This window comes from Ictidomys tridecemlineatus, chromosome 14, assembly GCF_052094955.1.
Source record: "Ictidomys tridecemlineatus isolate mIctTri1 chromosome 14, mIctTri1.hap1, whole genome shotgun sequence".
In the NCBI taxonomy this organism is placed as follows: domain Eukaryota; kingdom Metazoa; phylum Chordata; class Mammalia; order Rodentia; family Sciuridae; genus Ictidomys; species Ictidomys tridecemlineatus.
The window spans coordinates 2034029-2059388 of NC_135490.1; the positions used below are offsets into that span (position 1 = coordinate 2034029).

At 45.9% G+C, this 25360-nt stretch overlaps 1 protein-coding gene across 2 annotated transcripts in view; it reads right to left on the reverse strand.

Annotated features, from left to right (window-relative positions):
* The window catches only part of Csmd1 (CUB and Sushi multiple domains 1), a 1629066-nt gene that overhangs the window by 180386 nt on the left and 1423320 nt on the right, over positions 1-25360 (reverse strand). For both annotated transcript variants that reach the window (XM_040292009.2, XM_040292008.2), the window contains exons 30-35: positions 21389-21583; positions 16828-16944; positions 13577-13690; positions 9933-10028; positions 1433-1636; positions 421-545 (exon numbers count right to left, since the gene is read on the reverse strand). In XM_040292009.2, the coding sequence (XP_040147943.1) occupies positions 421-545; positions 1433-1636; positions 9933-10028; positions 13577-13690; positions 16828-16944; positions 21389-21583 (851 nt within the window). The remainder of the gene's footprint in view (positions 1-420; positions 546-1432; positions 1637-9932; positions 10029-13576; positions 13691-16827; positions 16945-21388; positions 21584-25360) is intronic.

The following is a 25360-nucleotide window of genomic DNA, read 5'->3' on the forward strand; positions in this document are numbered from 1 at the left end:
GAGAGAGTGAGGGAAGGAAGGGGGGAGGGAGGGAGAGAGTGAGTGAGTGAGGGAGGGAGGGAGGGAGGGAGGGAGAGAGTGAGGGAAGGAAGGAGAGAGGGAGGGAAGGAAGCAGGAAGGAGGGAGGGAAGGAAGGAGGGAGGGAAGGAGGGAGGGAGAGAGGGAAGGAAGCAGAAAGGAGGGAGGGAAGGAAAAAGGGAGGGAAGGAGGGAGGGAGAGAGTGAGGGAAGGAAGGAGGGAGGGAAGGAGGGAGGGAGGGAAGGAGGGAGGGAAGGAAGGAGGGAGGGAGGGAAGGAAGCAGGAAGGAGGGAGGGAAGGAGGGAGGGAGGCAGGCGAGGAAGGGGATGGAAACAAGAGCAAAAGAAGAAAAGGCCAGGGTTGCTGGCCAAGTCCACGGTGGCTCTGGGATGGGGCACACACCTGGATTCCGGACCCCTCCGTCACGCTGATCTTCCACACACAGTTCAGGTTGTTGCCATAGGGCTCAGGGTAGCCGGGGGACAGAATAGTCCCTCTCCGTTGAGTGAAATTGCCACTGCAGGGAACTGAGAGACAGAGCCACATAGAATAAATGTAAAATGCAGCAAGGCCATTAATTTGGCTTTGGTTTTCTTTTCTGTGTAGTCAGATAGTGACAGGAACTTCCCATGGACTGTGGTACTCTAAATGGCATTTGTGGCCAAGGTAGAGTTGAGTCCCTTTTAAATCAGCCATACCTCTGGTGATCACCTGTTGTGCTACTAACTTACAGACCTGGAACCTCTAAACACCTCTTCAGGTTTCTAAGAAGGTGCTGCACCTACCAACGGCATCTCTGAAGCGAATTCTATTTGGAATAATTCATCTAGTTAATTTAAAGACCACTGCAGAGCGTTCTCTTCCCACACAGACGTGCGGCTCCAGATGATGCTAACGGGATTTATGAGCAAGTCCAAGGAGAAGAAGAGATGCTTAAAATGCAAATGAATTCAAGTGCTAATTATGATTACACTAGAGTTTTCTACACAAAATGAAGCAAATAAAACCTAACTAACAATGCCATTGCCATTCAGGCTGCATTAACCTCTTGCTTTTCAAACATTCATCAGCACAAATGTATTAAAGAGCATTACCCAAGTAATACAGCAAATCAACCTCATCATGCTTTTACCCCAAAATGAAATTATGTGGTTTGGCCGCGGCGTCAGTCGATGGCACTCTTAACAGAGTGGAGAGAGGAAGTGTGCTCGGGCCTTGTGCTCTGATGCGTCTTAGACAGCAGCTCTTTAAGGGTGGCTACTGCTCAGGCAGTCCTCAAACACAACCTGCCCATCATGCAGGTTAGGAGACGGCCACTCTGTGTGGACCAGACGGTGACCCTGGACAGGAGCTCTCTGCACTGGGGACTGTGGGCACAGCCCGCACCTGTCACCCCACCGTGGAGGACACTCACCTACACAGCTGGGCACCGTGTCATTCCACTGAGCAAGTGCGTTGGGCACAGACTGGCAGCGGATGGCCGTGGAGCCCTGCAGCAGGTAACCCGGGTTACACTCAAATCGAACAATGGAGCCTGCGGAGAACTCAGAGCCGATTCTTCTCCCATATCTGGGCTCGGGGACAGAGCTGCACTGGGTGTCACTGGTGCGAGGGACAGCTGCAGGCAAACAGAACACAGCCATCTGAGTCTTTATCAGCAGGCCACCACCTCATCTGGACAGCAGACTGGAGCCTGGGAGAGGGATGCCAACACCCAAGTCAGCACCTCAGGAGCAGGTCCACCCCACGCTCCAAGCTCAGGTGACCCGAGGACCGCCTGGATTTCCCACTCAGAGCAAGGAATGGACATAGGAAGAATAGTGCCTTACAGGGCCGAGTGACATCAAGCAAGTAAGTGACCACCAACAAGGACCTCACCACTTCACAATGAAGAACTGCATTCAGCCTGGTTAGGGTTTGGAGGACCCCAAAGCTCATGTGTGAGACAGTAAAAGAAAGTTCAGAGGAGAGGTGACTGAGTTAGGAGCACCTTCACCCGGTCAGTGAGTCGATCCCCATGGGATTAACTGGAGGGTGGCTGAAGGCAGGGAGGCTGTGGCTGGGGGAGGTGGGGCATTGGGACGGGCTTTTGGGGTCTATATTTTGTATTTGGCGAGTGGAGCTTTCTCTCTCTCTCTCTCTCTCTCTCTCTCTCTCTCTCTCTCTCTCTCTCTCTCTCTCTCTCTCCTTCCTGATCACCATGAGAGCTGCTTCCCTCCACCCCACTCTTCTGCCATGTGGGGTGAGACAACCAAAACCTTGAGCCTCTTCTTGAATTGTTCTACCAGGTTTTTTAGTCATAGCAGTGAAAAAGTTGACTAAAACAAGCCTCCATAGTCTTAAAACCTAGTGGGGAAAGCACTCTTTATAGCCTCCTTATGCCATGACCATTGCGATGTAGCAATGAAATCTAAATAGAACGACCACATGATACTGCAGGCCAGGCTCTGGATATTTGCCTGAGAGGACTGAGTCCAGGGTTCCGGAAGAACTCTGCAAGCTCACCGCAGTGCTACTCAGTATAGACAAGATGGGGAACAAGCTAACTGTCCGCAGAAGAATGGGTGAAGAAAAGGGGTCTAAACGTGTGTACACTGGAATTTTACTCCACTTACACAGGAAGGATCTCCTGCCCCTCGAGGACTTGTGCAAAGTGAAATGAGCCGGTCCCAGAGGGCCAAGGCTGCAGATTCCGCCAACAAGGAGGCGGTCTGAGATCTCGCACTCACAGGGGCCGAATGCACAGTGGGCATGACGAGGCCTGGCTGGGGAGGTGGAGAAGTTCTGCCTGCCGTCAGCATCCCTGCCCTGTGCCCCTGGAACAGGCTCAGAGCAGGCCTCCTCAAAGAGGAAGGAGCCCAGGCGTCTGCCGGCTGCACGGCACTGAGAGGGAGGCCACTTTGGAAGCCACGAAGAGGCCCCAGAATCCCGGTGTGTCCAGCATGAGCAGGAGCTCCCTACTCTCAACAGTCCCAGGCTGTTCTGACCCTTCTACCTTCTAGGTAAAATGGATGTCCCGTGCCCAGCAGCAGCAAGTCCAGAGAGAAGTCACAGGATGACCAGTCCTTCCCAACCCCTCCAACTAGCCTGCATCATCCACAAACCCCCAAGTGGTCTCTTTCTGAGACTGTCCATTTCCCATGTGTGTGGTCTTCATTGCCACAGGAAGCAAAACCCTAAATCTGTGAGATGACAGGTGTGTGACTCAGTGTCCTTAGATGGTGGGTATTGGTGGGGGAGGCTCTGTGCAACGTGGGTGAGACATTTTCTTAGGTTGTATGTCAGAAATCGCCATCTGCAACACATTTCCCTGCCTGTCAAAGGAGCATGGGATAAAGTTTGAAAGGTACTTCAACTGGCAAAGGGACCTGTCACCACAAGCCAATGCCTTGGAGCCAGTTGTGCACTTGGAAGTTTGTGTGTTCCGCTCTGACTTCCGCCGTCAGCCACAGTGTGTGCTGCTTGCGGGACCCTGTTCTTCTTTGTCCTGGCTATTTTCATATTCGGTGGGGCTGCCCTTGGAGAGAGTTCGTTCATGTACCCATTTTCCTTAACAATGACCCTGTCTTCAGACTGCTCTTCCTCAACACGCTGGTGTCCCTCTCCTAATTGGGTCTGAACAATGGCAGACACCATTTTGGTAACTGCTGCAAAGAAAGCTATTCTATAAAAATGGAAATCAAAAGATTATTCTGACTCAACTACATATCAATCCAATGTTGAAATATTTTCTATCAGAAACGAAAGTTGATGAAATTATATATCATCTATTTGCTGTAGTTGAAAAAAATTAATGAATATCAGAATTAAACATTTCACTAATAGAGGAACGTAGAATACCTATCAAATTCTAACATAATAAAGGACTGCTTAAAATTATATTTGTCAGAGCTCTATGCTTAAGAATTTTGTTACAGTTGGAAATGGTATAAAGGGGGAAAATATACCCAAAGGATACTTCCATAGTTATCTCAAGGATGTTTTTACCAAATGAAGAAACATCTCCCAATGGGAATCTTGGTGCTTGTGCACAATTACTTGGAAAGGGATTGCATTCTATGGTAAAGGTGCTACTTAACTCAGAGACTTCAAGTACGATGACTCTTGCTAGTGTAATGCAGGCTGCCCACACCCGGAGGTTCCCAAACAGGGAAGTCAGCCTCCAGCATCCTGGATGTACAAGTTCCTGTTAAAACTGTCTTCATGAACATGATAGCTATTTATTTTAAGAAAACCAACAATTAAGGAGTAACACCTGCTTTCTAATGCAATTTTGGAGAACGTTTCTCAGGAAGACATTTGGAAAGCAAAGAGAAGAGATGAATTTTAATATCCCAGGAGGTGGGCGAGAGGAAAGCTACAAAACTGAGACTTGAGCCTGCATGTGTGTGTGTGTGTGTGTGTGTGTGTGTGTGTGTGTGTGTGTCTGGGGGAGAGCCCAGCACTCTCTGCACCCAGCCCTCTGGATCTGCCCTCAGGCCCCACCTTCCCTGGCCCTTCACACAGCCTCTGCCCCCCACTGTGACTCCCCTCTACCAGTTAGGAACACTCTAGGGAAAAGGGGGCAGAGAGCAAGGTCATGCTGGAGAACCAAGTGACAGGCCAGACAGCTGGGTGGCCTGGGACCAGTGCTGCTGCAGGGCCCAGAGTGGAAGCACCAGGAACGGTGTGTGCCTTTAGTGGGCACCAGGTGATGGCTCTGTCAATCATCTGTCACCCCACGGACACAACCACAGATGTGTGCGTGAAGCTCTCTTGCTGCACTCCTGCCATGGGAGGTGCAGGAGATATGCCCAAGAAAACAAACCTGAGTGCAGGTAGGACTGGCCTGCAGCGTCCACCTGAGACACATGTGGGACTGGCCTGCATGTCCACCTGAGGCACATGTGGGACTGGCCTGTAGCGTCCACCGGAGGCACATGTGGGACTGGCCTGCAGCGTCCACCTGAGGCACGTGTGGGACTGGCCTGCAGCGTCCACCTGAGGCACGTGTGGGACTGGCCTGCAGCGTCCACCTGAGGCACGTGTGGGACTGGCCTGCAGCGTCCACCTGAGGCACGTGTGGGACTGGCCTGCAGCGTCCACCTGAGGCACGTGTGGGACTGGCCTGCAGCGTCCACCTGAGGCACGTGTGGGACTGGCCTGCAGCGTCCACCTGAGGCACGTGTGGGACTGGCCTGCAGTGTCCACCTGAGGCACGTGTAGGACTGGCCTGCATGTCCACCTGAGGCACGTGTGGGACTGGCCTGCAGCGTCCACCTGAGGCACGTGTAGGACTGGCCTGCATGTCCACCTGAGGCACGTGTAGGACTGGCCTGCAGCGTCCACCTGAGGCACGTGTGGGACTGGCCTGTAGCATCCACCGGAGGCACGTGTGGGACTGGCCTGCAGCGTCCACCTGAGGCACGTGTGGGACTGGCCTGCAGCGTCCACCTGAGGCACGTGTGGGACTGGCCTGCATGTCCACCGGAGGCACTCTCCTATTTCCTTTGGTGACTGAAGAACACCTCCTGCCTCTTCATCTCCTGCTAGTCTCAGTTTTGCAGCTTTCTCCTCTCCCACCTCCTGGGATATTAAAATCTGTCTCTTCTCTTTGCTTTCCAACGTCTTCCTCTCTGGCTCTGAGACATCTGATTTGACAGGTCATTACTAGCAGGGGAATTTAGACATTTATTTCCCCCAGATTACAAATAAAATTTATGCTGAAACTTCTTTGTAAAAGCTGTACATTTAATAAGCTCTTAATATAAAATGTGAATATCTTAAAGGGGGAAACCAATTAAGCCTCCATGTTGTCTAAAAGGAGAGTGAGACCTGGAAAAATGTGGAGTAAGAAGATGTTCTGGGAGTGGCCAGGAATAGGTTGAGTTGTGGGCGTGGCCAGGGAGGGGTGGGCGTGTCTGGGAGTGAGATGCTTTTCTGGGCAGGTGGTTCAGGGCCGATGATGTTCAGGCATTGCTGGGTGGCCAGTAGGGAAAACTGGTCAGGGTTGGTGACCCCGCACCCGTGCCATGGAAAGACTGAAGGCGAGCTGCCACTTCTAAACTGCTCCCAACAGGGAAGTGTTGTGACACATGGCTTCCTTTCCCCCAAGACATCGACGATGAACCTTTACAGTTTACTAAAGCTAGGAGAAACGTACACTAGATCCTTCTAGTTTAATAATTCTGGTATGAGTTCTGTTGAGGAGGCTGAAGGCAGCCCAGAACTGCAGGCTGGAACAGGGTGGGAGAGCAGGCTGTGCACACCTAGCGAGCACTCAGGAGCGTTAAAGGCAGTCTGATATTGATGAAAGACTCAGGTGCCAGCTCCCCTCAGACAGTCACAGGCACCAGACAGAGAGGGCAGAGGAGAAGGTGTAAACAGTGTTCCCTACCCTGCCCCGATGGGCACCTGCCTTGAGGTCAGCAAGAAGCAGGAGGGTTGTGGCCATGGTTAGCTGGCCTCTACTAGCCTATCCACTCATTCCAGTGTGGACTCCAGTCCTGAGAGGCATCTACTTGGTGTCACCAAAATGTTTCTAACGCAAAGTGATGACTTTACAGAACAGAATCAAAGGCCTCTTCTCAGACTTTAGAAGAGGACTTGCTAAGTAATGCTCTGTGCAGTTCTTTACCTTTGCTCTGACCTAAGAATACACTGGCCTTTGTTGAGGAATTGCAAGGATCCCACGACTGAGTAGCACATCCCAGGCTCTGCCAGCCTCTCTCTGCCTGGCAGTGAAAGGGTCAGGGGACTCAGAAATGCAGAGGGGGTGACAGGAGTCCCTCCCCAGGAACTCCTGGGGGGTAGGAACCTGGTAAGGAAACCCTGCTTATATCTAAGAAGAAACATGCAAGACTAAGCATGCCCGGCCTTCCAGAGTGAGAAGTGCCCACCCGAGTCCTCAGGAAGCTAGCATGTGCAGGGATAACGCCGCAGCCACCACGTCAGACGGCAGGACCACAGCCCTCCTAGACACTCACACTTCAGGGGGCGTGCTGACCATTCCCCGCGGGACGAGCTCTCACCACGCCTCTGCTTCCCAAGTTTGTTGACCACCACTGCCTCAGACACTGTAGATGGTGCTTGGGCTGCGGGGCCAGACTAGCCACAGCAGGGAAGGGTGTTGAGCCCACAGGGACGTGGCTGCCAACTGAGCCCGCCTACCTCGGCTGCCCACTAGTCCTTTTTTTTTTTTTTTTAAGAGAGAGAGAATTTAATATTTAATTTTTCGTTTTCGGCGGACACACATCTTTGTTTGTATGTGGTGCTGAGGATGGAATCCAGGCCGCACGCATGCCAGGTGAGCGCGCTACCGCTTGAGCCCCAGCCCCAGCCCCTGCCCACTAGTCCTTCTTGCTCACGGTCATGGTGAGCTATGCTGCTCTGCTCCCAGAGAGTAGCCAGACCCTGAGTTCCCACTGAAGAGCCCCAAACAGCCATGCACTTCCACCGCATCCCAGGCTCCAGCTCAGGGGGGACCCACGCTGAAGAGCCAACTGCTGCATTGTGCAGATGGTAGACTCTTGGCCTTCCATGTGTACCAACTCTCTCTGCCTGCCCTCAGGCTTCCAAATGTAAGCTCCTACTCTCAAGGACGGTGGAAAACAAATGAATGAAAGCCAGCAAATACCTCGGATGATCAGGACACTTTGTGAAAAAACGGCCCTATGCACATGTCCTTTTCTTTCTCTCCACAAGTTTGAGAGATGGCAGCATCACGGTTACTGAAGTCTCCTCGTTAGTATCAGGATGACCTGGGGGGCAGGGAGCAGAGAGCCACCAACGGCCCCAGGAGGAGGACCCTTGCACACCTACTCACAGACACAGCTTGCACTGTGACCCTGCTCATCTGTCCCCAGCAGTCCTTCACAGTTGAGCTGTCTGGGAACAAGAGCTAGATCACCTGCCACCAGAGGAGTCATAAAGTCACTGTGCCATTTTAAGCTTTAGTAATTCACAAAAGAAGGAAGCTGTAACTAACATAGGAAGGACTGTTCAGGAAACTTTCACAGAAGAGAGTTCAAGTAATTTGGGGGCTTCAACATTCAACACAACAACTACTTTTCAAGAACCAATGTTCAATTTACCTTTCATAGGTATTGAAAATTTCCCCATTGCTGTTGAGTGATTTGTAAATTGCATTCATTGTCTTCTCCCTGTATCTGCAAAGGAGTTAGCTCTGATGAAAAAAGACCCTGACTTTTGCATAACCTCACTGGTTAAAAGCAAGAAAAAAGGGTATATTGGGACTTTATAAAATATTGAAGATATTAGAGCCATTTATATTCTTCAGAACAAGGAAACTCGATTTCGTCTATGTTTTTCTTTACTCTCTGCTTTTCTTTTAATAATCATGCATGCTTTTAAACAAGGAAACATGATTTCAAAATATGTTTTCTGATGATAACATTTGAAGATAAAGATGTTCAGTCATTTGCATAAGATATTTCATCTGATATCTGACAATTTTCTAATCTTTATAAAAAATCAAAGCAAGTGTCTTAGAAAGGCAGAGAATGTAGAGAATGCCAATGACTTGAATTTTTTCAGGAGGAAAAATATACTTAGATCAATTGGTTCAGTTTCTTTACATATATTACATGAATTTTGGCTTGCGAATATACTTTTGCAAATTAATTTAGAATTTATTTGAAGAAAATTAGGAGTGGCAAGAGATAGGCTCTTTAAATTGGTCTGTCTCCTAATAAAGTCAATTTTTAAGAGATACTAGTTAATTGTTCATATTTAACAAGAGCTACAGCTTATAGCAAGGTGGTGACATTTAAATCAATAGCATAGAGACTCAATCAACTGCTGCTTAAACCAGATTCAAAGGTAGTTTGCCTCCTACTTATCTGTCAGATATTATTCTCACTTTCTTTCTACTATTCTTTAAATATTCTTATTGCTGAAAACTGAGGCTTCTTTTATAGTGAAATATTTTGATGGCATGGCTTTTGCAATGTGAGATTATTAGCTAGGATATATAAATTATACGACCTTGTTATCCTCCATATTTTTTTTGAAAAACATAATATATCAAGGATGCTTTCTGAAGTCTTTGTTAAGGGAAAGGTGTCATTGCTAAAAAATTATTTCCTTCCAACTGAAAGAGAATATTTAGGGGTGGGTAGTGTTCTCTCTAGCCTAGAGGAAAACTGGATCAAGATCACGCCTTATGTTTGGACAGTTTTTCTCTACAAGGAAGAGTCTCTCCCAGATTCCCACCCGCCAACTGTGATCATGACAAGTCCCATGTTGCCCCTGTTCTCATCCCCAAATGTGCATGCGGTCACCTGGCAGTTCCTTAAGCTCACTCAATGAAGGTGCAGAAAAGGTAAACCACACTCAGGTAAAATTCTTCACCCTTCAAATCTATGAAGTAATCCCAAATTTATTTTTAATGAGTTCCAAATTTAAAAATAAACAGAAATGATGTAGAAGAGCTAAAAATGAATAAAGCACAACCAACCAGAATTAGGTAGGTAAAGTGGGAGATGCATAAATTTTTTTTTGTTAAATTGTTGTTTAAGTTAATTTTCCCAGTAACAAGTGGATTACCTGATTAAGTGTATTTCATTCAAGTCCTTGCAAAGATATAAACTATAATGAAATGGTTTACTTAATCAGAAAAAAAATATTATATTTGCAGACATTTTGAGAAGCACAGAGCTACACAAAGGTCATAGGATAAAGATCCGTCTCCGTAGAGTGCTGGATAAATGAGATATTATGATCTGGAGTAGAAATAGAAAATCCAGGTGTTGAAAGAACAACTAATATTTTCATTAAATAATTTTATCTTATATAAATATCCTCAATTCCTTAAATATCACAAAAGTGTGGTTTGGATACTTCCATGACTTGTCTGAAGAAGGTGGAGCTGCAGTGTTAGAGGAGCAGAGGAGGGGGACAGGGGGTGCATTTACCTTGATAAACAAAGTGGAAGCCCCGGGCGGCCGCCCCACTCTTGGCGCTGAATCGAAGCAGGATTTGATTGGATGTAGCCAAAGGCAGCGTTTCACCTACAGATAAAGACAGAGATCATTCCTGGGGCCAGAAAACACCCAGCCCTGGGTGAATGGGAGTATTCACGGAGATCATTTTAACTTGGAATTTCACAATGAGTCTTTGAACTTTAAAAAAATAAACTTTAATTTTGGGTTTAAGACCCAAATATTGTTTATATCAAGACTTTAAAACTCTGTTCCTACATTCTAGTAAAATGCATTCAATCATTGTTTCATGTTTGCTTTCTTCTGAAGAAAACAGAATAGGGCTACTGGCTGATAACATGTAAGACACAATTACTGGCTGCATCGTAACCTCAGATTACATTGATTTGATTCTTGCTGGCTAGAAATTTTCTTAAAATGAAAAAAATTTTTTTTTGAATTGAAAGTTGATTTTAAAAATTAACACATTCAGGAAAAGCCTACTGAAGTAAAATTTTGTAACCTCTTGAGAGAGCCTGGCCTGTATCCTATCCTGAACAGCTTGGGAGTGGGTGGCTACAAGAATTTCCAGGAGAATTTATTACTATGTATCAAGATTTTGAATGCCTCTTCTTAAAGGTTCTACCATAGGATGTTGGTAGAAAATAACAAAACATGGTCATAGCTGTTTGGTTAAGAAATAGTGATTTATAGGTGTTGGTTTGATATCCTGCTACTTTGCTGAATTCATTTATTAGTTCTAGAAGTTTTCAGGTGGAATTTTTTGGATCTTCTAAATATAGAATCATGTCATCAACATATAGTAATGGTTTGAGTTCTTCTTTTCTTATTGGTTTCCCTTTAATTTCTTTTGTCTATCTAATTGCTCTGGCTAGAGTTTCAAGGATAATGTTGAATGAAAGTGGTGGAAAGGGGTATCCCTGTATTGTTCCAGTTTTTAGCAGGAATGCTTTCAATTTTTCTCCATTTAGAATGATGTTGGCCTTGGGTTTAGCATAGGTAGCTTTGATAATGTTGAGATATGTTTCTGTTATCCCGATTTTTTCTACTCTTTTGAGCATTAAAGGGTTCTGTGTTTTGTCAAATGCTTTTTCTGCATCTGTAAATTCAGCAAAGTAGCAGGGTAAAAAATTAACACCCATAAGTCAAATGCATTCCTCTATATCAGTGATGAATCCACTGAAAGAGAAATTGGAAAAACTACTCCATTCAAATTAGACTCAAAAAAAATAAAATATTTGGGAATTAATCTAACAAAAGAGGTGAAAGATTTCTATGATGGAAATTATAGAACACTAAAGAAGAAGACTTTAGAAGATGGAAAGATCTCCCTTGTTTTGGATAGGCAGAAATAATATTGTCAAAATGGCCATACTACCAAAAGTACTATACAGAGTTAATGCAATTCATATTAAAATTCTAATGACATTCTTCATAGAAATAGAAAAAGTAATCATGAAATTCATTAAAAAAAATAAGAGTCCTAGAATAACCAAAACAATCCTCAGTGAGAAAAGTACAGCAGGAGGCATCAGAATACCAGACCACCAATTATACCATAGAGCCAAAGTAACAAAAATGACATGGTATTGGCACCAAGACAGACATGTAGACCAATGGTACAGAATAGAGGACACAGAGATAAACCCACTTGAATACAGTTATCTCATACCAGACAAAGGTGCCATAAACATACATTGTATAAATGACAGCCTCTCAACAAATGGTGCTCGGAAAACTGGAAATCCAGAATGAAATTAAACCTCTATCTCTCACCCTGCACAAAACTCAACTCAAAGTGGATCAAGGGTCTGGCCTTTAGACCAAAGACCCTTTGCTTAACAGAAGAAAAGATAGGCCTAATCTCCACCATGTCAATTTAGGAACTAACTTCACTAACAAGACTCCTAAAGCAAAAGAAATAAAATCCAGAATTAATAAAGGGGATCAAACTAAAAAACTTCTTCACAGAAATAAAGCAATCAAGATTGTGAAAAGAGAGCCTATAGAATGGGAGAAAGTCTTTACCACATGCACTTCAGATAGAGCATTAATCTCCAGGATATATAAAAAACTTAACATCAAAAACCAAATAACCCAATAAATAAATGGGCGAAGGAACTGAACAGACAATTCTCAGAAGAAACACACATGCTGAACAAATATATGCAAAAGTGTTCAACATCTCTAGCAATTAGAGAAATGCAAATCAAAACTACTCTAAGACTTCATCTCCCTCCTGCCAGAATGGCAATTATCAAGAATATAAATCATGATAACTGTGGGCGAGGATGTGGGGAAAAAGGTACATACATACATTGCTGGTAGGACTGCAAATTGGTGCAACCACTATGGAAAACGGTATGGAGATTCCTCAGAAAACTGGGAATGAAACCACCGGTTGGCCCAGTTATTCCACTTCTTGGTTTATAACCAAAGGACTTAAAACCAGCATACGACAGTGACGCAGCCACATCAATGTTTATAGCACCTCAATTCACAATACTATGAAACCAACCTAGGTGCCCTTCAGCAGACGAATGGATAGAGAAAATGTGGCATATATACACAATTAAATATTAGCCTTAAAGAAGAATGAAGTTATGGCATTTGGTGGTAAATGGATGGAGATGGAGAATGTCGCACTAAGTGAAATAAGCCAATCCCTAAGAATCCCTTAGAAGTGAATGCTGTATCTGATATGTGGATGCTGATTCATAATACCATGGGAGCTAGGGAAGAACAGAGGGACTTTGGATCAGACGTAGGGGAGTGAAGGGAGAGGAGGGTATATGGGGATGGGGAGGATAGAAGAATGAATCACACATTATTACCTATGTGCATATATGATTATATAACCAGTGTAATTCTACATCATGCTCAACCAGAAGAATGAGATGTCATACTCCATTTATGTATGCCATGTCAAAATGCATTCTAATGTCATGTATAACTAGTTAGAATGAATTTAAAAGTGTAAAGATAAAAAAGAAATAGTGGAAAACTGGAAATAACTAAATCTTAACCTTAGTAGTTTCGAGATTGTGTATACATCCTTTACTTGGAGATTGATTAAGCAATTTTAACAAGTACATGCTGAAAAGACAGCAGAAGTGAAAATAAAGGGGCTGGCTCATTGGTAAGGGGTGTGGTAAATAGACTGTGATAAATTAACCCTGCAGAATTGTGCCGACCCTCGGTGTGGAAGGGGACTGGTTTCAGGAACCCTCCACGGACACTGGAATCTATGGATATTCTCTGCCTGGGCACAAGTTCAGGTTTTAAATGATTTAGAACAAACTGTGAAGAGCTCTTGACTCCAGGTAGAGGATTATGAAGCAGAAAACAAATACATGACACAACCTAGCACCCATTAAGTTTCTGATATTTGCCTCTTATATGGACATATTACATGTTCCATGACCTTACTATGGAACATAAAGGTGGGTGTTTTTTAAATAGGATAAGACATTTCTGAAAGCTTACACCTAAAACAAGACTTTGCTAAACACACCTGCAAATTCAATCATTAAATTTCTCATTCATCAAAACAAAGAAATAGACAAATTTAAAATCAGTCACCACAGATGTCTCATGGGATTGTAAAAGCCTCTGACCTGAATGAGAGCCTGAGAGTGAACTGAGAAGTCTGGCCTGGGGGTGGGTTCCATCAAATAGTTCTGCCAAGTCGTTCAGCGCTGTCTGGAAGTAGGCAAACTGCCCGAACACCACTGGAAAACAAAGGGCGTAGGGAAAGATGCTTTAGAAGGGAACAGAGGCTGGGGTGGGCGACGCTGGCTGGTCCCCCAAGCACCACTACCTCAACAGAACTGTAAAACATAAATGGGAATTTACTTTTTCTGTACTTTTTCAGTGATAAAACAATTTTACTGTACATCTTGTTTTTTTGGTGCTTAATAAGAGGAGAGAAATTACTGCTCTCTGTGTAATTTTAACATTAAATGAGGATTTTTTCTTTTAGTAAAGAAAAAAATTAAAATTGTAGAAGAACATCTATAAAGGCATTCCATTAATTTTTGCGTAATAGAGACATTTTATTCAATAAAAAATAAACAGATAAAAATGCATGGTAATTTGTTGAGTAATTTAAAATTCATTTCAGAAAGTTACTATATTAACAACTTATGCTAACCCACTGTCAAATTCATAGTAACTTGTTCATACCCTTGATTCAGCAGCACGCGTAGAACTTGCTTATTGTTATTCCTCAGCACAATTTTATTTATCTTATAGGTTAAGTTGTGTGCCCACTCCTTCTCCAAGTATATCATAAATACATAGTATACAGTGAAAAATTTAATTTATATTTGTGAATTCAAATTGGTGATAGCCTTTAACTATTTAGGAAATCCTGGGATTCAGCATCTATTTCCAAGCAATAACAACTCATCCTTTTCCTATTTATGTGAAAGCTGGGCAGTCATTCTAACTCATTGGAGCAAGGGTAGAGACGCACATTAGCTGTGCAAGCCCAGGTTCTGTGATAGTGAGCACACAAGAGGCCGTCTACCTGCAGGAGCATGCATGTCTCTGTCTACACACGCACTTGAGTGCTGTATGTAAAGAGTGTGCACACGTGTGTAACATGCCTTGTGAATGGAGAGTTTTAAGTTCCCTGGGAGGTAGCACAGAGGAAGCCTGTGGACAGGAGGCAGTTCCCCCAGCGAGGTGCTCCGCAAGTGCGGGGTTCAGAGGCTATAGTTGGGAGAACATCACAATTTCCTACATTTCTAGCACATGCCCCACCATTTCCAAAATTAATTTTGTTTTCATCATGTTGGTGGTGGAATACTTGGGTGTCTTAATCAGAACGAAAGTGGTTCATCTACATGTAATTCCTACTTTTCTTCAAGAAATCTTTAGCAAAACATCCACTTGATGGCAGGAACTTAGAGGAAGGAAGAGGACGCTGATGTGGTGGCAGGACTGCAGCAGCAGGGGTGCGGAGTACACACGAGGAACCACGGTCCCTCTGGGGGACTCCTTCTGAGGGCTTCCGGGGCCCAGCCTAAGAGTCTGGGGCTCAGCGCAGGTGCACTCCAGGAAGTCATCTGCCGAGAGGACAGTGCACCAGGGACCAAGTGCACAGCAGGGGCCCCAGGGACTCAGGCCGCCGGAGGGCTGTGTCCAGCAGTGGGTAAGGCTCACATTTCCCAAGAAGGTATGCAGTGTCCCCCAAAGCTCGGGTGTCAGATTATAGGATACTTTTCAAAAGTAAAATGATTAGATGATGACAGGTGTGACCTGATCATGGATTGCTCCACTTGAAGCATTAACTGGGTGGTAACTGTGGGCAGGTAGGGTGTGGCCAGAGAGGGGGTGTGGCCGGGGGAGGGGGTCCCTGGGACTTGCCACTGCGGGAAGTCTCTGTTTCTCTGGTTCCGTGTGCAGAGCTGCTTTCCCGGCCACGCCCTGCCACCATGATGTTTGCTGCATCTTGTGCCTGGAGCTGGGGCATCTCTGAAGCCATGAGCCAAACAAACTTGTCCTCTACTCTGTTCTCATCAGGAGTTTTGGTCACAGTGATGCGAAAGCTGACTCAAACAGTGCTTCACCAGTGAGAAGGTAGCACCCCCCTCTTTACTGTATCCTAAGGATGGACTATAAGGAAATCCTTTCACAAGTAGGCCATCATGAGCGAGACTTTGGAGGTGACAGTCTGAATTGGCTGTCACTTGGTGGATCAGGGAAGAATGTGGCAGCCCATATCTCCAGGGCCTAAAACACCAGATTTCAACACATACATTTCACAGAGTAGGCAAAGGAGTGGGTAAATGTTTATCAAGATGTTAACATGATCCTCTTTGGTTTTACAAAGGATACCTGGGGCTGCTTGGGGTGAACACAGACACCACTGACATCTCTGAGGACCTATACTACAGGCCACTTCCCCTTTGCGGCCTGTGCTGACCACAGGGTGGGCAGCCCTTCCTGCCCAGTCAGCATCACGCCACCTCCTGGTTCACACACCTGCCGTGCACACCCCACACAGAGCACATCAGGACACGGGCAGTTCTTCATTCATATTTGTCACTGGCACTTATCAAAATATGGAATTACTGAACCAGTTAATTAATGTCCCAGGAAACAGTAGGTAAGGGGTAAGAAAAGTCAAAATTAGTAGGGATTTTCCTTAAGTATTTCATGTAACACTTTCACTCCAAACTAAAGCTTTAATTTGATGGAGTGGGATGTTTGTGTTACTGAACTATTCGGGTTGGGACCTTATAATCAATATTCAGGATAGGGCATGTGACTTTTCTTCTGTTCAAAATCACTGTTGCATTGCAATGTGAGGTATGATTTATAATAACTGCAATCATAGACTGACTGCTGTATTCCAATTAGATAAAGACACTTTGTATGCATAAAAGGTAGAAAGAGTAAAGTAACTGGAGGAATTGGAGCATTTGGGAGAATGAAGAAGCTTTCCCTTCAGTGCAGGGTCAAGGCTGAGGTGAAGAGGAGACCACAGCTCCACCTGCCCACTAACAGACCTGCCCACTGTGCCCAGGGACGCAAGTGTCCTGCCCCCCGCAGGGCTGCTGTGCGGCCTCCCTTGCCCAAGCAAGCAGCCAGCAGAGAGAGTGATTCCTCAGAAAAATTGGGAACCCCTGGCCAGGTTCTGGGGTTGTGGGTCAGACTCCTGGGGACACGCAGCTGCAGCACGTTGGTCAAGAGCTCAGGGACACCTGGTCTGCACCTGAGAGTCTGCGCCTGTGCTGCGACCCCTACCTCCGCATGATGTCACTGTTAGGAGCTGGATATTTATCAAATGACAGGAAAATGAGCCCTGAGAGAAGCGTGAGAAACACGACAATGAACTGAAAGCCAAGTACTTTCTTACCAAACTCCTGGGGCACGGTTATGGAGTAGAGGCACACTTGGCCAGCTGTGTAGTTGTGCGGGTAGTTTGGTGACAGGACCACCCCTTCGGATCCCGTGTACTGGCCTCCGCATGGAGCTGGAAAGAGATCAGTGTGAGTGAAAGAGTGACATGCAGGACAGTGTGAGCGACAGAGCTGAAGCCCAGAGGTGTCCTGGGAGCAGATGCTGCTGGGGGAAAGTGCAGCGAGCGCTCGCCCAGGTCCTGCTCTGCAGGGAGACCCAAGGGAGCCAGGCCACACAGGCACGCCTCCTTAGAGGGGATCTACTGGCGACCGTCACAGACAGGTTCAAATACTAAGGAAAACTGCTGTGGTAACAACAAAACCGGCGGATCCACAGTGATAATTAATCCCCTTAAAAGGCTCCTCAAAACCCGCGGCTGATCCCAGTCATCCTGTCACCATGAGACACGGATCATTTCAGTTTCCTTCACACGAAACTCAGAGAGTGGCACGTTTTCCTTTGCAGGCTCTGCTTGTTTTAACTTGGCATTTCATACCCGCCGCTGAAGGGTAGCACTCGGGAATGCTTCTGGGGTCTCTGTAAGTTCACCTTAGAGCTCAAGGAACACACAGCCAGAGAGCTGGGGCCGAAAGAAAGATGCTGAGCAACAGAAAGCTCAGTGTCTGTGGGTGTGCCTCTGTGTGTACATGGTGTGTGTACATGTATGTATCTCTGTGTATCTGTGTACATGGGTGTGAATGGTTGTGGGCATCTAGGTATCACTGTGTGTCGACATGGATGTGTGAATTATACATGTGTATATGTGTGTGTGTGCGTATTTGTGTATGTGTGTATGCCGGTGTGTATGTATATGTGTACATATGGGTGTCTGTGTGAATGTATACATCTGTGTGTGAGGGGATTATCTCTGTGTGTGTGTGTGTGTGTGTATGGGTGCATCTGCGTGGGGGGTTTATCTGTGTGTGTGTGTGTGTGTGTGTGTGTTCGTCTGTGTGCGCGTGTGTGTGTGTGTGTGCATTGGCACCCTAGAGCAGACATCCAGCTAAGCACGGTCACGCGGTGCTCAGTTTCCAAGTCTCCAGCTCCTCTGCGCCTCCTGTTGGTGTGGAGGGCTGGTGTGCCCTGGCCTGTGCAGTGGCAGAGTGGGCCAGCATGGAAGTGCCCGCTGCCAGCCTGCTACCCTGACGCCTGGCTCCTGCAGCCCCACTCTCCTCTCATCGAACACACCCCTCGGCTGGCTAGGACTCAGACGGTTCAGAAGTCCATATTTCTACAGCTCGCTTCTCCTTGATATGGTAATTTTCAAAAAATAGAAATGAGAGCACACTGAATCCTTTGAATGTTAATCAGCACAGTTAAATCCTATTAATGAACTGAACATGCTCCACCATTAATAAAACTCAGAATATGCAACTGCTAATGCTCAGACACCTCATTCATTATTTTCAAGAGAGTTAATGGTTTCTCCACCAATTTCCCAAATCCTTGTATTTCAGTGTCTTGGAAAGCTTTAAGTCTATTCTAGAAGTCAAAGAAAAACAGCCGAGTCATGGGTGTGCGCTGGTCCCTTCTCCAGAGGCTGGTAGAGACCTGAGCGAGCTCAGCACACCTCCATGCCAAGGCTGGGATTCAGAAAGCCTTCATTATTCCAAATTGATGTCTTACAGTTTTAAATAGAAAAAGATCATTTTCACTTTGGGGTGGAAGATACCTCCAAAGCTGAAGGCACCCAGGGAAGTGTTGGGAGCCCCCTCCTCTGTGTAGATGTGCCACTCAGTGTCATCTCCATCTCATCACGTGAATCCAAACTGGCTATTTCAGGAAAATATCTTATTTTTTCTCAAAGGCATATAGACCAAAGTTGTGAAAATAAATACAAACAAAAAATGGGGACTTATCTCCTTTTAGCCTAGGCATGTGACACTCATGCAGATCATTTTGCAACCACCACTCTTCAAGAGTAATAAATAACCTATTTCAAATTTTAGAGAAAATGTGTAAATGAAAAATGGAAAAAAATCACTTTGCCAAAATTTTGATGCCCAAATTTTTAGATATTAGAAATTTATTCTTCTGAAGAACACTTTCTGATGTAGTACAGCTACAAACACCTTGTCCCAGGATTGAGTAAAAGAGCACTGCTGTTCTAAAAAGTCAAATAAGAAATGAAGAAAAACGGTGTTTGTTTTTACCACTAAATATACTTCTGCCTGACATCCTCCCTGAAACTTAAATCACCACAACTAAAGAATGCATCCCACAGGCCACAAAGTTTCTGGAATTGAGAAAGCATGCAGAAAATGCTTGTCGATTCTTAATAATCATTCTGTCTCTTTTCCTATGCTAAGGGAGGAAGCAGACCTGCTCCTTCTCTTACTCTATATTAATGTGAGCACAGAATAAAAATAAATGATTGTGTCCCGTTTGATAACTAACCTGCTAAACTGCTTTGTAGGTGAATAAAGATTGCCACAGCACTCGTGGCAGGTAGTCAAATGAAACCTAACCCCCAATTTGGTTAACTGTGTATCTTCCATGTGAAGTGACCATTTCTTCCAGCTGAGTACACCAGGGACCACTCTGGCAGACGGGAGCCATCCTGACCAAGAAAGGGGCTCTGTGCTATTTCAAGTTCAGTTCCACTTCCATAGCAAACCTCCATGGACAAAACCACGGGCCATCAATAATATCATCATGAAAAAATTGTTCCAGGCATCTGATGCAAGCTGGTGCAGAGTTCACTGGCTGTGCCTTATAATACAGAAACTGCTAAAGGTTTGAACTGTGGCAGAAGCCCCCAAGCATAATTGCTGGCCTGAGTGACCCACTAGCACTGACTGATGAGCAAAATGCACACTCTCCGTGAGCCATCCCACACACGGTGCGGCGGGATCTCTGCTTTCAAGATTTGCAATATGGAGTTTTATTTAGATGCAAGTGGAAGACCATGAGCAGAAGTCTAAGTTCGGTGTTTCATGAGCATCAATGTCTAAAAACCAGGCCAGACCTCACGGGACTTCAGACTTGGAAAAAAGAGGAGACCTCTACCTCAACATCTGATCACAGACGGAGGCTCCAGGGGGACTTCCCTGTTCTTCCGGGTCCCATTTTATCCTCTGCTAACCCGCCACCATTGCCTGGAAATTAAAATTTCATTTGAATTTAGCACAAAGTAAATTCCTTTAATATTATCAGTGTGCAAAATTCACAAAATCCAGGATCTTTCCTTCATTTCACTTCTACTGCTATCTCCCCAACACTCATCCCCACAGGCAAAATCCTGGGGAGTCCCAGTGGGTGCCACGCTCAGCAGGGAGCACACAGAGCCTCCTTGGGAGCCAGGAAGAGTGGGGATCAGAGGGTGCACTGCAGGCCCCTCACAGCAGGGGCCACAGGATGCCCCCTCGCTCAGGACCTTCGCCTTCACCTACCTCCTGACCCCTGGAAGGCATCCCTGTGGTCCACAGGTAAGAACGGGGAGGGTCATCTTGTTGAGGTTTTCTTTGACCCTAGCATCATGCACTCAGTTCTTACTCCTCACAGCCTCTGGTGCTGGTGGACACAGGGCCTTCGTGGAGGCTCTCAGAAAGACAATGGATGAACCAGACAGCAGAACAGAACAGGACGGGCTGTGTTTGCTGGTTTGGGTTTTTTACAAACACAATTCTTAAATGCCTATCCGGTGAGACGATGCTAGTGGGGAATTGCAAGGCTGACTAGAGGAAATACGTCCCCTGCACAGGTTTAGATTATGTCTTAAAGTAATGGGGAGGCCACATGCTTTGGCCTCTAGGTTTTTATTCATTTACTTAACAGAAGCAACCCAGGGCCTCGTGCGTGCTAGGCAAGTGCCCCACACTGAGCTGGACCCCTGCCCCTATTTTCTTAATCAACACCTGCAGACTGTCCACAGCATGAGCAGGTCTTGCCCAGGGGTCTCTGGTGAAGCTACCTAGAGGAGATGCAGAGCAGCCAGCCCCTGGAGGCCACCCCAGGGCTGTCTGACCTCTGTCACTAGAGTTCACCTTTGATTCATCTTAAAGGCTGATCTCATTTGTACAAGATGATTTTGTTCATTTTCTCTCTCAATAAGTAATTACACAGTAAATGCTTTGGGGGAAATGACATATCTGTTCCAAAGATGTATGTCTTTTAAAATTTTCTTTCTCTGCCCCTCGCCCTCCATTTCCCTGTCCCTCTTTAGATAGTCTCCATCTGTCTAATCAGCAAACCCAGAAACACCTAAAAAAACATAGAAACACTTAGAAAATGCTAATTTGTACTTCTTGTGTGGAGCAGGTCTAAAATACCCAAAAACAAGTTAAAAGTATCAAAATACCTGAGTAAAAGAAAAAAAAATCCCCTCCTGGCAATCCCTGGGGACGGCTGATGTGTGGGCTAGATGGGGCCGTCAAGGACTGTCAGGAGCCGGCTGCTGGCCCTCAGCTGAGCGTCCTCTGTGGCGGAGGACGGACAGCACTGCAGCGTGAAGCCGTTTAGGTGAGGCTCCGCGAGGCAGAGCGCGGCCTTCTGCAGGAGAGCCCGTCCAGACCTACCATTGCAGGAGGGCAGCACGCGGTCCCAGGAGGGCTTTCCGTCGGCCCCGATCACACACGTGATGGACGAGGGGTCCACAATCTTGTACCCAGAGTCGCACTGGTAGGTGACAGTGGAGCCCAGTTTGAAGTCCGTTCCTATTCTCGTTCCATTCATTATGTTCCCAGGGTCAAAACAAGCTTCCCGGGGCTTCTCTGCAGAGGAAGCAAAAGCACAATCCATGAGAGAGCTGTCTCCATTCTTCTGCGTCCTTTGGTTCATCATTTGCTTATTTTGTTTAGGGGTCACACAATGCCCTGCCTAAGAATTTTTTTCAGAAATATTTATTGGTTGCCTAATGACTAACTTGACCTACTCATAGTTAAAAGTAGGAAAATTCCTTTTTTAGCAAACTATATTCTTTTTTTAATTTAGTGGTTGTTGGACACTATACTTTTATTAGACTTATTTATTTTTATGTAGTGCTGAGAATCAAACCCAGGGTCTCGCAGCACGAGGCGAGCGCTCTACTGCTGAGCCACAACCCCAGCCCCAAAACTATATTCTTTTTTAAAAATCACATTTTACTACAGAATTGATATTAAATTACTTTCATCTAGGTAAAAAGATACAGTTTTATATTTTTTATACATTCACCTTTTTTGCCTGTGGATTTTTGTACTGAACCACATGAACTGATTCAGGAAAAGCTGAGGTTCGTTTTCTGACCTTCTTACACAGGTCACACCAACTTGTAATCACTTCACACGTGTAGGGAGAGATGGGAAAACTGGGTTTCCCAAAAGGAAAATGGCATCATTCACGGAGTCAAGAGCACTTTCTGCTCATGATGATGGAAATGTTAAACCCAAGCCCAGAAAGATGTCTGGATTCCTCTGTTGCTCTCTGCACTGTTAGTCCTAATAGGAAACTGTCCATTGTAGCAAGAAAGATACATTTCCTGACTGGTGACGGTCAAACGTGGAGTCTGGCCTGCAGTCACCACCCATGGCTTCATCTTAACTGTGGAAACTGCTGAGCCTTCTCGAGGTCCGTTATCACCTGTTGACTGGGTGGTCAAACGCCCCATGGTCGTCTTCAGCACACCTCGGCGAGGTGAGGGCTGCGGGGATCTGAAGTTCGCAAAGCCAGGTTGACTCCTACCAAGCACCCTGCAGAGACCTGTCCAACTTGGAGCCTCTGAGTGAGACACTGAGCAGTGGCACCACCAGGGAAGGGCAAGGGGACAGGGCAGTGGAGACAGGGAATGAGGAAAGGGCACCCGGGGCATGCGTGCCATCAACGCCGGAGACAGGCTAAGGCAGAAACGCCATGGAGAGACCCGCTTACGCGGACGCTCAATAGGCACCGACAATCGCAGCCGATCATGGGCATTGCCAAATGTCCACCCCAAACAGCTCTTTCTTCTCAGACCTTGGCTCTGCAGGCCACTTCAGTTATCTTCTAGTTGTCACAAGATTTTAAACTATCTATTTCAACAGACCATCCAAAAGGTCACTAAATCAACATATATGTGTCCATGTGATTTTAGCATTTGAATAGCTTTTGTGGTGTACAAAAGCACGTTCTTCATGTCCTTGTCAAGTTCCCAGTGAGGCTAGTGGCCCAGGGAGTGCAGCCTGACTGGCCTTTCAGTGGCCAAGAAAGAAGTCACACTTCACTTTCTAGCTTCAAGTCATGAAAATCTCTGGGGCAGAGACAGAGAGAGGATGTGTGTGGGAATAACGAGATTATTATCAGGTTAGGCTCGAGGGTAACTTCAAAGTAGACAGAATGAGTGTTTTAGCTCTTTTCCTTTTGGTTTGTCAATCTTATTCTCTGTAAAAATCCATGGACAGCAATCCCTTTATTCATTATAGAAAATCAACAAATGTAATCATCTCTGGGAAATGTAAAGGAAGAGTGAAAGTCTTTTTTTTTTTAACCAGGATCAATATTGATTTGCTTCTGTTATTTCCTCTTATTGATGGTCTATCACTCTCCACCGTTCCCGGCAATTCCACACGTGAATCTTGGACCAAGTCGACACTACAACCTGTCGCAGGTGTGCACAGAGTAGTACTAATGTAGCTTGGGAGGCCGCCCAGCACACCTCCTAGGAGTGGACATTGTGCAATGGAAGAGAACAGAAAACAACATTCCCACACCTTGGAAAACCCTGCAGGAAGCCAAAGAGGGCTGCCTGGCTGGGTTCATTCCGCATCTGTGGTTGTATTTTAACATCAGCCAAATAGAGATTTCACTGCAATGGTTCACTCAATCTCTTATTTTCGTCTTTTAAACATGCTAAATATTCCATCTATTGCAGTGATTTCTGACATGTAACAACGTGTAGCTTATTTGCGTATTTGGGTCCATGATGCAGACACAGTGGTGAAGCTTCTCCATGGGCTTCACTGTAAGGGTTCTGGCTGTGGAAATGTACAGCGTTCCTCTGTGAGCAAACTCCCAGGGTGCGTTGCGGGGCAGGCACTCTGATTTCCACACTTGGAATGTTCTGCAGTTTTCTCCAGGAACTAGTAAGATAACTAATACATGTGTAATACCTAGGTGCTGTGGCAGTGCCCTGCTTGAGGAGGCTCTGTGCTAGAGTCTTATCAGCCTCCACCTTGATCTCAGGCACTCAGCTCCTGGGAATAAAGGAACTCTCTGGATAGACAACCACAGTGTGTCACCAAGCACTGCTGAGCCTGAACTTGTCCATGTAACAGTAACTTCTTGAGAGCTACACAAGGCTCCCAACATTTCACATTGCACCTGTAGTATGTAACTGAGGAATAAGCTGCCTAATGTTGCTAGCTCTGTAACCTGCCTGAACAACAATGCACTACTGATGCCAGTGACCTAAGGTGACCTGTTGATATAAATAAGGCTGGCAGCTTGAACCAGGGGCTTGCTGCCTTTATGCTATTCTGCCACTTTGCCTCTGTACCTGGCTCCTGCCTCCATTTGGCTTTTTTACACCTGTTTTGTTGTTAGTCTCCTGCCAAGCACAGAGTGGTACGTGGGGACGAGCGCTCTCTGAACGCTTCCTTGAAAACCTATTTGTACATTTCAATGGTGGCTGACATGTTCATGATTCTTATAGCAGCCTTAAATGCCATGAAAAACATAGAACCTTTAAGAAATTAAGGGAGGAAAAAATACAACTCTACGCAGGTAAAAGCCGTTCCCTGTTCCTGTTGTTTGATCTGTTACCCAACAAAAGGTGCTGAGCATCTAGTGATTACAAGTATTAATCTTGGTTACATTTTTTCTCCCTGAAAAGAGTGAAAGTGTTCAGTGCCTGTCCATCAGTATGTATCCACAGCCTTTTCATCCATTTGATCATATTTTGCTGTAAATCTCTTGTAGCTTGGCTGGCTGTTTGGTGAAGCTTCACTTACACAGCTTGCCACTTTGTGCCTGTGATTTCCAGATCTGATAGTGGCTTTTTTTCAAATGAGTGGCATCTCATCTTTTGGTTCCTTTTACCTAGCTGTCAGTTCAGGACCCCGGTGATAAATCACTGGCCCTCTCTGCTTACCACATGCCACGTTTCCTAATTGGATGACTTCATAACATGAGTGTCCTGCTGTTGTCCTTGTCTGCTCTGCTTAGGAACACTTGTGCGTCTTCCTGCTCTGGGGGCCAAGTGGATGGAGCATGCCGGGTCCCTCTAGTGACCCTGAGAGCTGCTGCCCTGTGCCCTGGGTCCCACCTGCCTTCGGATGGCAGTAACACTCTTGGCCGGTGAGGTAGCACTGGCATTGCTTTCCCAGGATTTGTTTTTCTTGGACTCTATAGAAGAACCTTTTAAACACTAAGAGCTACAGCCCTCTCTCAGGTGGCTGAGCTGCTTTACCCAAGAACCCCTCAGAAGGTTGCATGTATGTTCTCATGGGCCATTTCCCCTTCAGCCCTCGACCGACTCCCTAGGAATGCCTGGGAGAAGAGCAGGCGTCTGAGCAGGGAGCAACATGCATTCTGGC